General features: G+C 39.6%; 2 protein-coding genes across 2 annotated transcripts in view; one reads left to right on the top strand and one right to left on the bottom strand.

Moving 5' to 3' along the window:
* Positions 1 to 10,206, bottom strand: part of adgrg3 (adhesion G protein-coupled receptor G3) — a 65,936-nt gene extending 55,730 nt beyond the window's left edge. Inside the window, exons 1-3 of the mRNA XM_039763185.1 lie at positions 10,171 to 10,206; positions 5,572 to 5,648; positions 5,202 to 5,245 (exon numbers count right to left, since the gene is read on the bottom strand). The gene's annotated coding sequence lies outside the window, so the exon portion shown is untranslated. The remainder of the gene's footprint in view (positions 1 to 5,201; positions 5,246 to 5,571; positions 5,649 to 10,170) is intronic.
* Positions 10,207 to 10,327: 121 nt separating this feature from the next.
* The window catches only part of vac14 (vac14 homolog (S. cerevisiae)), a 219,319-nt gene continuing 216,760 nt past the window's right edge, over positions 10,328 to 12,886 (top strand). The window contains exon 1 of the mRNA XM_039763184.1: positions 10,328 to 11,173. Coding sequence (XP_039619118.1) covers positions 11,070 to 11,173 — 104 coding nt within the window. The 5' untranslated portion in view covers positions 10,328 to 11,069. The remainder of the gene's footprint in view (positions 11,174 to 12,886) is intronic.

Here is a 12,886-nt window from a genome sequence, read left to right as displayed (position 1 = left end):
AAAATCTCTTACTATTTAGCAAGTGTGAGGGTGGTAAGTTGTTGTTCCTTCCTCCTAAATATTTGGTGTGTGCATGATCATTATATTAATAACATAATAGATAGATAGATAGATAGATAGATAGATAGATAGATAGATACTTTATTAACCCCAATACTGCATGTACTATATACTGAACTGTCTCATTTCCTCTACCTGATCTTTATATAGTTTGGCTGCATTCTCATTCTTCATTTGCACATATTACAAAAAATCAACAGACCTTGCAAATATTTGCAAATGTGCCAGTGTGGGTGGTTGAGCCACATTCATATTTATAACAATACAGTACTTCCATGTAAAAACAGTCTGCATTTTATTTAATAGCTCATTACATGCATTAAGAATACTGTCTTCACATTCCCGACCTTTAATACAGACCGAGTAAAAAAGACTTGTTCATCAGTAGGCAGAGTGCCACACTCATTAACACAGGACACTCTTCTTAGTCTTGTTTACCTGACCTCTTACTCCACACATTATTCCACAGCTTTTCCCACATTGTTTAGGGTGCTGATGCCCACACCTTCCTTTTCTCAGCATAAACACCTTAAGAAGTTAAAATCCCTAACTCATTTCTTGACTCAAAACACAAAGCATTCATCTTCCATCCATTATCCAACCTGCTATATACTAACTACAGGGTCATGGGTTTCTGCTGGAGCCAATCCCAGCCAACACAGGGCGCAATGCAGGAAACAAATCCTGGTTGGGGCGCCAGCCCACCACAGGGCGCACACATGGGACAATTTCAGATCACCAGTGCACCTAACCTGCATGTCTTTGGACTGTGGGAGGAAACCCACACAGACACAGGGAGAACATGCAAACTCCACACAGTGAGGACCCGGGAAGTGAACCCAGGTCTCCTAACTGCGAGGCAACAGCGCTACCCACTGCACCACCATGCCGCCCATGCAATCATCTTTTCTCCTATCAAGGTATTTTAGTTCACATCTGGGCTGTAATGCTGGGGCCCAAACCAAAACACCACAGTAATATTAAACTCAAAATTATTTTATCTTAATTGTTTTGAAATATCGTAAATAATACATAATACTCTAACCTACTTATTTCAAATCAGGGTCTAATAAGATACAGTAACTGGGCTGGTGGTGACACAGTGGTTAACAATACTACCTCACAGCTCCAGGGCTTCTGCGTTTCATTCAGACTCAGGCATTGCTTATGTAGAGTTTGCATGTTCTTCTCCCATTCACCAGAGTTAGTCTGAGGTTTCCCCACTTGCCACCTGATGGTTCTCAATGTGTGTGTTCTGCTTTATCTTGATTTGCTTTATGACACTGATGTCCAACTCAAAGACTGTGGGCCGGATACAGCCTTTGGACCTTTTAAAAATGTCCTGCTTCATCAATACCAAAAACATGTTACATACAACCTGCGATGTCCATTAGTTTTCTCAAAGGCACCCTTTAACATGCAATTCATATATACACTGTAGGTTGTATCTGCATAAAGCTCAGATTTAAAGTATCTATCTATCTATCTATTTACATGTGGTATTAAAATACAATCACACTTTTCAAATGTCCAATCACATTTACAGTATAATCACTGCCGCTACTAATCAGTAGTTAGAACGGAACCTGACTGCTCATAATGAACCAACAAGGAAAAAGTGAAAAGAGGGTGATATGCCACACCGCTATAAAGAACTTCAGTGTTTTATCATGATGCCATGTACTGTATGTGACAGTCTCATTAAGAAGTAAGCAGCTTGTCTTTACATGCCACTGCTGCCATTCCACTAACTTATTAAAGCTAGCGTCAGGGTGTCAGGGCTAGCCACCATTCAGTGACTTGCCTGACTTTTGCCACTACCCTACACGATTCATTGGGACTTCTCTGCTTTCCATTAAAGACATCTTTATAAGTGTTGCATCCACAAAGCCTATTGCATTATAAAGAATCGCTCCCACCCTCTCATGGTCTCCTTGTCCCACTTCCATCTGGCAGAAAGTACCATAGCATCTGAACCAGTTCTACCAGGTTCTGCAGCAGCTACTGCCCCTTGGCTGTCCAGACCCTGAATTCTGTGCTGCCCTCCTGCTCCTAGTAGTACATTTACATGCAGTACATTTGTTACACTTGTTACTACTGTTGTTTTTTGTTATTAATTATTGTTATTTTGTATTCATTTACTGTATCATTATCTATTTAAAATTATTACTAAATAATTTCACTTGCTTATTATTTATTTATCTAGTATCTTTTTATAGCATAGTGTAGTTCTTCACCTGTCTTGCACTTGTCCTGTGTTTATAAATATGTTGCACCGTGGTCATACTACTGTATGCCCCACATACTAGGGACAATTTAGGATTGATCCAGGTGCACCTAACCTGCATGTGTTTGGACTGTGGGAGGAAACCCACGCAGACATGGGGAGAACATGCAAACTCCACGCAGGGAGGACCCTGGAAACAAACATAACTGCGAGGCAGCAGCACTACCGCTGCGTCACTGTGCCGCCCTATATATGTACACAGTATATAACATGTGCTTTATTTTAAGCTGTAATAAAGCAAGTGAGCTATGCAGTAATGCATGATGGTTATTGCTGATTGTTGACACTGCCATACAGCTTTGCTCGTACAGTTTTGGTTACCAGCCTCATCACTGGCTTTATGAAGAGTACACATTCTCCTTGTATCCACATTCATTTTTTATATCTAGTCCAGATTAGTCCCACATCCCAGAGATGTGCTGATTGGATTGACCTGCAGCTTTAGATTGGCTCTTTGGAGGGAATGCAGTTGTGAACCTGTGGACACTTTGATTGGCAATCCCTGAATATGGTTGTCTGTTGTCATGTACCCAGTGCTACAGGATGATCCTTTTATGATGATATTTTCAGGTAAGCTTGTTTTGTTACTCTTTAATCATATTGATTAACATATGTAAGTAACAATGTCACTGTACTCTTTTCACATGACAATAATGACCTTGAAAACTTGTAATAACTGAAATCCAAGCAACATATCTGAATAAAGAGAAAACCTATATTTCATAAAGTACATTTTATTCTTTCTATTTATTATGTCTTTTGACATCAAAACAGCATATTGTGTGTTAATATAAAGACATTGTAGTGAATTCCAGGCACAAAGTAATAATTTATTATGGCAGCTTTCTTTTATGTTTAATAAACAAAGCTAAGCTTAAAATTTGGTAAACTAGATCTGTTCATACGTTTGACTGTTTTCCTAATACAAGTATTGTTTTCTAACAGTTACGTCCTCAGTCTGCCCATTATGTTTAACAAAAGTCTGGGACAACCACCGAGGCTACAACATAGAACACACCAGTGTACATATCCAGTATATAATATGAGTAATCATGGCTGGAGAGTGGTGACATGTCACATTATACTGCACTCTGTATAGATGACCATAATCGATATATAAGAAATGCAAAGCTATCTCACTAACTGACTGACCCACTCAGTCCCTCACTTATCATCAAAAATGCTATTTCTCAGGATTATACATTAGGGAACTAGGTATCCGCAGAGAAAGGGTTTTTCAGTATATCAATATTTAGGGGTAAAAACAACTCCTAAAACCCAGAGTCTCAAAAAATGCTCTTACTGATTTGATTGAAATTTAGTGACATAATAGAAAAAAAGAAAATTAGCTGTAGAGAGCAGGTTTTGCTAGCAGGCCGCATACATTGACAGCACTGCTTCTACTGGGAGAGAGACAGTTGTGCTGGGTCGGCTGTATGGAGCTTTTTGGTTTACAGTATGCAAATCAAGGCCACCTGAAGAAGGGATGGGAGGGGTACACAAAGAGCAGCGCTAACCAATAGGCATTGGGTGGATGATCGAGTGAGAAAGGGAAGGTGTCCTGGACAGTAAAAAGAGTCAAGATAATATGAGGCGTGCAGAGTGAACTTTGAAGTAGAAAGAGGAAAGTAAGACATAGTTAGCAAGTGCGCTGTACAGCTCAAGTCTGGGTGCCAGGCGCTGTCGCCATGAGCACAGGTGTTGCTTCACTATAAGCAAAACGAGAGGGAGAGAGAAAAATAGGAGGAAGGGCCATCCTCAAATCCAAGACAAGCCGGTAGTTTGTTATAAATCCATAAACATCTAATGTTATTAATAATACTAATAATAATAGTATAGTATTGCATCCCCAACCAAATCCCCTTAGCACCTTCTTGAATGAATGAAGTAAAAACCCACATCTGAACCTGAGTTTAGCTCAGTTGGCTTTCTACCATTGTGTCATACATTTGTACAGTGACAGCTGTACTTTTTATGTAACTTTGTATTGTTTTTAAAGTTGTATGTATATTTGGGGTTTATTTAAGTTATGATTGGTTGCCATTTTTATTTCCCTACTTTCTCTGAGATAAACTATTTTTTTCCATACATTAGGCCTGTTTCAATTTGTATTTTGCCTATAATCTAAAACCGCCAAAACAGCACAAGATTACAGAAAATGATACATTCAAATCTGATTGAAGCTACCAGTTTTCCAAGATGTCCTACAGGAGAAATTATATTTATACCCAAGATTCACACTATTCCTTCCAATCACCTGTTTACATTCAAAACAATAAAGTTTCCTGCAAAACTGTATTTTGCAATGACCATCAACAAAACCCAAGGTCAGTCACTAGGACAAGAAGGAATTGATCTACAGCAGAAAGGTTTACTCAAGAACACAGGGTTTGAAGTTGGCCAGCAAGCTTTAATATGAATTTGAATTTTTAGCAGTGTTTGGTGCATACCAGCAGTGTTCTTGAGCTCTTTAAATTAATGTAACTGTAATGCACCACTTGAAAAATGAAGGGCACACACCACTGATCATTCATAAGCCCTTCAATCGATTGTTAGCTCAGTGCTCCTGACTACGTAGGGTACCGGTACTTATGTGTATACACTTCAGGCACTGCATTGCCAATTGCATGTAGCATGTAGCATGTTCAAGAATAAGGAGCTCCAGTGAACTAATAATATCATCCATGGTAAAAAAAAATACATTGTGTTAAATACAAGTATTATATACAAATTTCAGGTCCATTTTTTTTTTTCTATCTACATCCCAAAGATGTTCCAGTTAGACTAACAGGGGACTCCAGTTTGTCCCTGTATGAGTGAGTGCAAGTGTGGCTTGTGGTGGGCTGGTTCCTACCTTGTTCTTGAAGCTCTCCAGATAGGCTCTGGCTCTCCAAAATTCTGCAAATAAATTAAGAGAGATAAGTAAATTAAGTGAATCAACAGAGGGATAGATGGTTATAATTAAAACCTTGAAAAACAAGAAACAGATTGTAGTAGTGACAGGTGTGGCGATGGAGCAGGTTGTCCCTTCTTCTGATGGACCTATTTGTTTGCACTAAATCTGACTTAGAATGTAATCTGTAAAAAGTGATGATGAAGGCTATGTTCCAATAATTTCAGAATAGTCATTTTTTATTTTCTTTGTTAAATAATGATTTTCAGCAGATATTATTCATTAAAATGCAAATGCTATGTAATCATATGTTAGCAAAACAAGTGCTTACCTTCCCAGACTCTGGTGTCTCTGAGCTTCAGGTGGTTGGTGTTTCAATTCTTTAGTAGAAAAGCAGAAGCTTAGGGTCTACAACATTTGCATTGAATTTAAATGTTTGGGAAAGGAAAAGGAATACTGAATTTGTTTATGTGTCATCCATCACTACAACATAAAACTTACTTGCTTAAAAAACAGCATGATGACTGTGATCACCAGTCTAACATAAGCTGCAGGACAGGGCAAGTTTAGCATAAATATATTATAGTCCATGTTACCAAATGAAAGGATTTAATGAGTCAGACCTAAACACCTCAGTCTGGTGGCTCTTAAAACAACAAATAACACTCCTAGTTAATTGTGACATTACTGTCTTTACAAAACAAACTTTACAAATGAAACGTGTAAAATTGCAGATATCAAGAAAGGCCATAATACAAATGAGAAGATCGTGAAATACTTGAATTCACTTCACTTCATTTCACAGTTGCTTATCTTGGTGAGGGTCATAGTAACAACACTGGAAAACCCAGGTCACTTATCCCTAGCAACCTCTTCTAGCTACTAATTTGGAATCCCTTTGGCATGTCCTGGGGCTTCTAGTGAGCCATGCCTGGTATGACCTCATGGGATGCATCCAGGGGATGATGTAATTACATGCCCAAACAATTTCAGCTGACTCCTTGTGGTCTAGGAAATCCATAGTGTCAATTAGGGTGTCAGATCTGAAATGACTTCACAAATGGAGCAGTCTGTTGTGTCAGTGATGGTGGGGTATTCTCACTCAAGAACAGATTTGTCAGTCTGGACATAGTTGACTGACTTGAACTGTAGTGTCTGACAGTCAAGGCATTGTGGAATTCACAAAAAGCAGACCAAGTGTTGTATTGCTGTAACCTAAGATTTGAATTAAGGTTTGCAGCCTACTAGGGGAATCCAGGAAACATCCAGGGAAGCAGCACATTCACTGAAAATAATTATAAAGCAGTAGAAAAATGCTTAAACCACCAAAAATCAAACTACAGCAGAGGTGTCAAACTTAATCACTATGGACCATGTATATTTTTAAAGCGACCTGCCTCATCAGTATTCAAAACGTATTTCATGCAAACTGCAATTAAATGATTTCCTGATTGCGATTATTTGAGCTGACTGTAATTATTTGCATAATCATTTCAATTGTCTCTATTCATCTGTATAGAAATAGTTGGATGATACAGAAATGTCATATTTCAATCACTAGTTCCATGTCATTTTCCATTGTGTAATGTCTGACTGGCGCTCGTTTAATGACGTCCAGTGTTAGCAGACATTACTTTTAAAAGTAACTTACTTACATTAGTTGTTACTTACAAAAAAGTTAAATATTTTACTTAGTTACTTATTATAAGATGTCACACATTACAAACAGTGAGTTGCTTTCATGTTATTCTTTGTTCTTTTGTATGAAAAACTGCACACTTCACTAGCCAGCATTTGTCCAAAACACAAGTCCAAAACCCAAGAACCTTCATGAAATTAACTAGAAATATTGCCAGATTTGATTATTTTCTTGTGTTTTATAAATATTGTAACTAACCTAGGTCAGGACCTGAGAGGGACACACTCCACAGGTGACTGAGAGCTGTCTGAGGGGTTGAATATCTGAAGAAGTCAGCAATAAAAAGCAGCCCCTTGAGCAATGGAGGGGGGCACAGACACAGCACTGGAGAGCCCTGTGATCACATCTCTCGGCTGGCTGCTAAAGCACATCGGCTTCTTGCATTACATTTAGTGCTGCTGCGATGATTAATGGCTTTCTATGACCAGTGGGGGACATATATTTTTTGGGCTGTGAAGCTTGGACTGTTTTAGGGGCCCTTTCACAACCAGCAACAAGGTCTGGGTAACCATTGTCATCGTCTTCAATGGCGCTGTTCCACAACAAACATTTTTTTTTGATACTTTAATAACCTTTTAATTTTTATTTTAACTATTATTTTGTATTGAATTACACTGCATTATTAATATTTTTAAATTTAATAAACCCCTTCTCATACAGTAGATATTAAGCAATGTGGACTAAAGTCACTTCTGGGGCCCTTCCAAGATTAGGGGACCTGAAGCTTAATCTTTATTAGTTTCACAATAGATATGCCCATGCCTATGACCCTAAAATGGGTGATATGCAGAATAACAGGTATACTTATAACTGTTTTTCAATACTTTTTACTTGACACATCTGCATTGGTCACGAGAGCTGCAAGGAAAAAATGATGACAGACATGGTGACCAGCCTCCACTTGCGTGTGCTGGGTTTTCCAAAATGGTGAATTTCAAGGAGAGGCTAATTACATGGGTTTCATTATGATGACCTGAGGGCTGAGTATGATACAGCAGGTCATCAAAGTACGGCCACTGTATCATCGCACAAGATAGATATCCAAAGCACATCTCTTCATCATGTAGGTCACCCACTCACAAGAATATTACATTCAATCTCCCTTTCCCTTCTCCCTTCCACTGCTGTGACATCGTTACGTATGTGACATTGACCAAACACTGTCAGCTAATGACTAGAAGAACATCAACGCACTGTTCGAAGAGGCCTCCACAAGTATACAAGTAGTGTTTTGATGGCTGATCTGTGCAAGCTTCATGGTAAAAGTATAAATCAGGCTTTACTCTGAGAGCAGTAGGCAACGTCTTTGAAAAAAAAATAAATAAAAATAAGCAATACTTCTGTGAAATAATGCAATCTTTTTTTTAATGCAGTAACATTAAAATTGTACTGGGTATTTTTTTTAATTATGCTGGTATTTTTACTTCAAGAAAATAAATATTATGTTACTGGTTGCTTTAAAAAGAAAACAAGGTTCCCTTTAATGGCACATTTAGCAAGAAAATACATGTGAATTTGTGCAACAAGTACTGCCTCTGAGTGAACGTTCAGTATGGCAAGCAACACCGTGATGCCATTGAAATGTTGTCTTAAGCCAGATAAGTCAAATATGGTAGTTTGCTTGCTCACAAACTACCTAGCCAGTGTGGAGCATGGTTGGCAGTGGTTATGGGTGACAGGGTAATTTTGGTAATGGTACATTGTTTACACTACCTGTCAAAAGTTTTAGAACACATCAGTTTTCATGGACATCCACAAAGTTTAATGTCTTAATGTTTTGTGAAACCAAGGCAAAGAACAAATACACGATGGCAAATTAAAAAATGTCAAGGAATCATTAAGTGTATAAAGTTTTATTCCTATTTTTGATTCATCAACGTGGCCACCTTTTGCTGATATAACAGCCAAACTGTGGTAACCCTTTTAATTCAGAATGCCAATCACTTTTTGCAAGTCACCAACTCTGCCTTCAGCAAAAGATGCCCAGACCATCACACTTCCTCTTCCATGTTTGACAGTTGGCGACACATACCAAGGAACCATCCTTTCACCAACTCGATGGTGAACTGAATGCGTAATGAACTGAAGATTTCAAATTTTGATTCAACGGTCCATAAGACTTTCTTCCAGTGTGCAGTAGTCCACAACTGGTATTTCAAGGCCCTATTTTGTCATTTAATAAATGACTTTCTTACTGCCACTCACCCTGTCAAACCTGTAGCACAAAGTCTCCTCTTCACAGTAGAAACTGAGATGTGATTTTTCAACCACTGCTAAGCTGTTCTTGAAGATGTTGTGCTGTGAGGCGTCTATCACACAAGCTGGTGACCCTCAGACTGGGCTGTGACTTTAGGTCTTCCAGTTTCCAATTGCCTTTGGACTGTGTAGCACACCGTACTTACTGATACTTGGATTTTTTTGCAGTTTCTCTAAATGAAACTCCCACACTTCTTAGGGTAATACTACTCTGTCTCATTTCATTTATTAAATGCATTTTCTTGCCATTATCACCAGAATTTACAAGTTTCTACAGTGTAATATTGTCCAAGTAGTACTTCAGAGGTTGTGGTAACACAGTCTGCTCCAACTCTGCTTTAAGGCAGACAGTAATCAACAGAAGTTGGGACACAGGTACAAATTGTTTATTTCAACTTGGTAGGCTTAATTTACTTTAATTGCTGTACGTTGTTCCCTGAAGAAGGCCCATTTGTAATATTCTGAAATTAACTTTTTTTTACTAAACTAAACTTCACATTTAAACCCTGGCAGTTCGCTGCTTACCTTTTTAGGCCATTCGTTGCATTTCATTGGATTAAATTTGAACAAAAACCGAGGTGTTCTAAAACTTTCGATAGGTTGATTGTGGTACCTTGTTATTAACTGTTATGTCAAATCCACCCTGTACAACTTTTTTTTTTACAATGCCTGAAAGGCAGACACAAATGCAAATTTTATTTATACATATGTACCAATAAATGCCAATTAATGTCGCTTCTTCATAAGGAGTATGTGTATTATTAAACTATTATTAGGCTTACACTAATGGAGGTGGCCGTCAACATCGAACTCCATGGAGAATCCACAGTGTGTGTGTGTGTATGGAGGTTGCACATTCCATTCTACTGAATAGGATTTTTTTGTCAAAAAGACGTGTTATTAGGATAATAATGAATGACTTTATATCACCGCGGTGTACTAGCAAGCTCTCAGTCCTAAGCTCCCGAGCCCTACCTCAAGCAAATTAATTAAACTGCCTTCCAGAAGAGGGGAGGAGTGCATAGTGCGTGATTCTGCGCTGCGTGTGGCGGTCAAAGTAGCTGAGGTGCGTCACCGCTTGCACTATCAAAGTACTGTAGTGGCGGTGAGGGCGAAGCGTCGTCTCGGTTAGTTGTGTCTGGTGGAAGTGGGCGGAGATGGGCTGTCACAAGTCATGTGAGCCGGTTAACATGGCTGCGATCTGCTAGTCTAATGTGAGTGAGCTGAGATCCGCCAATTTGCCAGCCTAGACAGTCAGACCGGGTGGACATTCGCCGAGTTTCTTCGTCTCTCCCGGATGTGCAGTTGACATCGTTTTCTGTTGGCACAGCAGACGACGGACGATAGGGGTGGAAATCATTCAACGTTATATTACTTGAATGGTCACGCTTGTGCCGTAAGTGCGCTGACTCCGAGGGATGCTAAATGACAAGTCGCTTGGAGCTGACATAAGAACATCGTGTAAGAAAAGAATATATACGTTCTGTGTGCTGATTTACTGGGTTTTATGACAGTCTGCCATGACATCTGGCCACACGCAGAGACCGCCGCTTCTCTCCGTGTATTGGTAATGAAAGGAAAGAAAAAAGGACTCTTTCCGGCGGATTTTGAGTTTGCGCCTCTTTTTAAGGTGTAGCGCGATCTAGGGTTCTAAATCAAAAAGGACAGTCAAGTTAGCCTCGCCCATTTAAAACTCAGATGCCAGTGCTTACAGCTCTGGGACTGAGAAAAAACTTCCGTCAAAAAGAATAAAAAAGGAACTGCTGTAGTTTAGTAAACAGTAAAGTCAACGGACACCTGCGGACCGCGATAAGGACATAGTTCATTAACGGAATTCCCTGGGAGTCTTTGGTGTCGACTGAAAGTGAAAGAAAATGAACACGGAGAAAGATTTCAGCCCACTAACTCCAAATATCGTGAGGGCCCTGAATGACAAGCTCTACGAGAAGAGGAAGGTGGCGGCGCTGGAGATTGAGAAGTAAGAGACATTTGATTTGTTTTTGTTTGTGGATACAGGGCTGCTGGTCTTGAGAGAAGAGAGTTAAGAGGTCAGCTACAGGATTGTAAAGAACTTTTAGAAATGTTTAGTGTCTTCACTGGAGTGTAGTGTTGATGATGGCATTTCTATATGGGGGAGTTAGGTCACATGATGTTTGTGGACAGAAAAAAGATTTATCAGTAAGTACATTTTCATTACCTTCTTAAATTATGTCAGGATTTGTGGAAATGGAGCCAGTTTAAGATGCAAGGGAGGACCAACCAAGTGGAGGGTACTAGGCTGTCACAGGGCACATTTAGTCACCGGTGCAGCTTGATGATGACAGTCAGCTTATCCCATTCGTTCATTTTTTAGCCTGCTTGTCCAGTTTAGGGCTGCAAGTAGCTGGCACCTGTCTCAAGAAAAATGGGTGTAATGTGAGAGCCAACTGTCCATACAGAATCATTTGTAGCCAGTTCATCTAACACATATATCTTTGGGATAGCCTATGCAAATGGTGAAAAAATGTGTAAGTTCTAAAAGACAGTGTGAAGGCTGGGCCTCAAACTTGGGCTTTGGGAATTGTAAGACAGCAACACTGACAGCTGTGCCATTACCTTCTGTGGTAATTCATAAAAAAAATGTATGTAAAAATGTCTCCCAGACCATCTTTGTATAGCTCAGTCTTTATTTTTTATGAAATGCCACAAACCGCATGGAGCAAAGAAAACTCCAGTAAAGTATTCACATGGAGAATCTCCCAAGTAAAATTAAAATTTAAAGCTTTAATCTTTGTAAAAACAAGAAAACACAAGGAGGCGCATGGGAAGAGTCTGACATAACCAATGAATAGTAAAGAGCTGTAGTGCAGTGTAGTATTTGTAAAGTTAATTCATTAAGCAAGATACAGTACATTCAGAAAGTATTCAGACCCCTTCTCTTTCTGCATTCTTTATTATATTTTAGATGTAATTTAAAATGGGTTCATTTGTCATTTTTGCCAGTCAATTTACACTAGTCACCCACATCCTGCTTACAGAGGAATCGAAGCATTATGCACATCCAAATCTGTTCCTCGCAGTGTTGCAGTCAGGGAGGCTGATGGAATGGTCATCATGGATGACACTGCAGTTGTGACCTGCTGGACTGGCTACTTTAAGCAGCTGTTTAAAGATGATCCACCAGCTAGGATGTTGGATATCCCTGGGTCCACGGTTCTTGAGTCTAATCCTCCACTTAGATGTGAACTGCCCAGTCTCGCTGAGATTGCACAGGTGGTGAACTAGCTGAGCATAGGGAAGGCTGCAGGGATCTGTGGCATCTGGGGTCTTTGCTTCCATTTGGAAGATGGGCATCATCCTGTCTGACTGGAAAATGGGACTTTTCCCTATCTGGAAAGGTAAGGGTAATTGCATGAATTGTCGCAACCACAGGGGGATAACACTGCTCTCGGTGCCTGGTAAGGTCCTTGCCAGGTTCATCCTCAATAGGATCCGTGATCACTTGCTCACCTACCAGCAACCAGAGCAGTCTGGTTTTACACCTAAGAAGTCTACCATCGGCCGCATCCTGGCACTGAGGGTTCTCATTGAGCGCAAACGTGAATATTGGCAGAGTTTTTTTGCAGCCTTTGTTGATTTTCGTAAAGCGTTCGACTCAGTTGATCAAGCTGCCCTGTGGGACATCCTGTGATTTTTGTGTGATCCTTCAAGG

This window comes from Polypterus senegalus, chromosome 9 (assembly GCF_016835505.1).
Source record: "Polypterus senegalus isolate Bchr_013 chromosome 9, ASM1683550v1, whole genome shotgun sequence".
Lineage (NCBI taxonomy): Eukaryota > Metazoa > Chordata > Cladistia > Polypteriformes > Polypteridae > Polypterus > Polypterus senegalus.
Note: the sequence above shows the minus strand (reverse complement) of the source record. Positions and strands in the feature narration are given on the sequence as shown.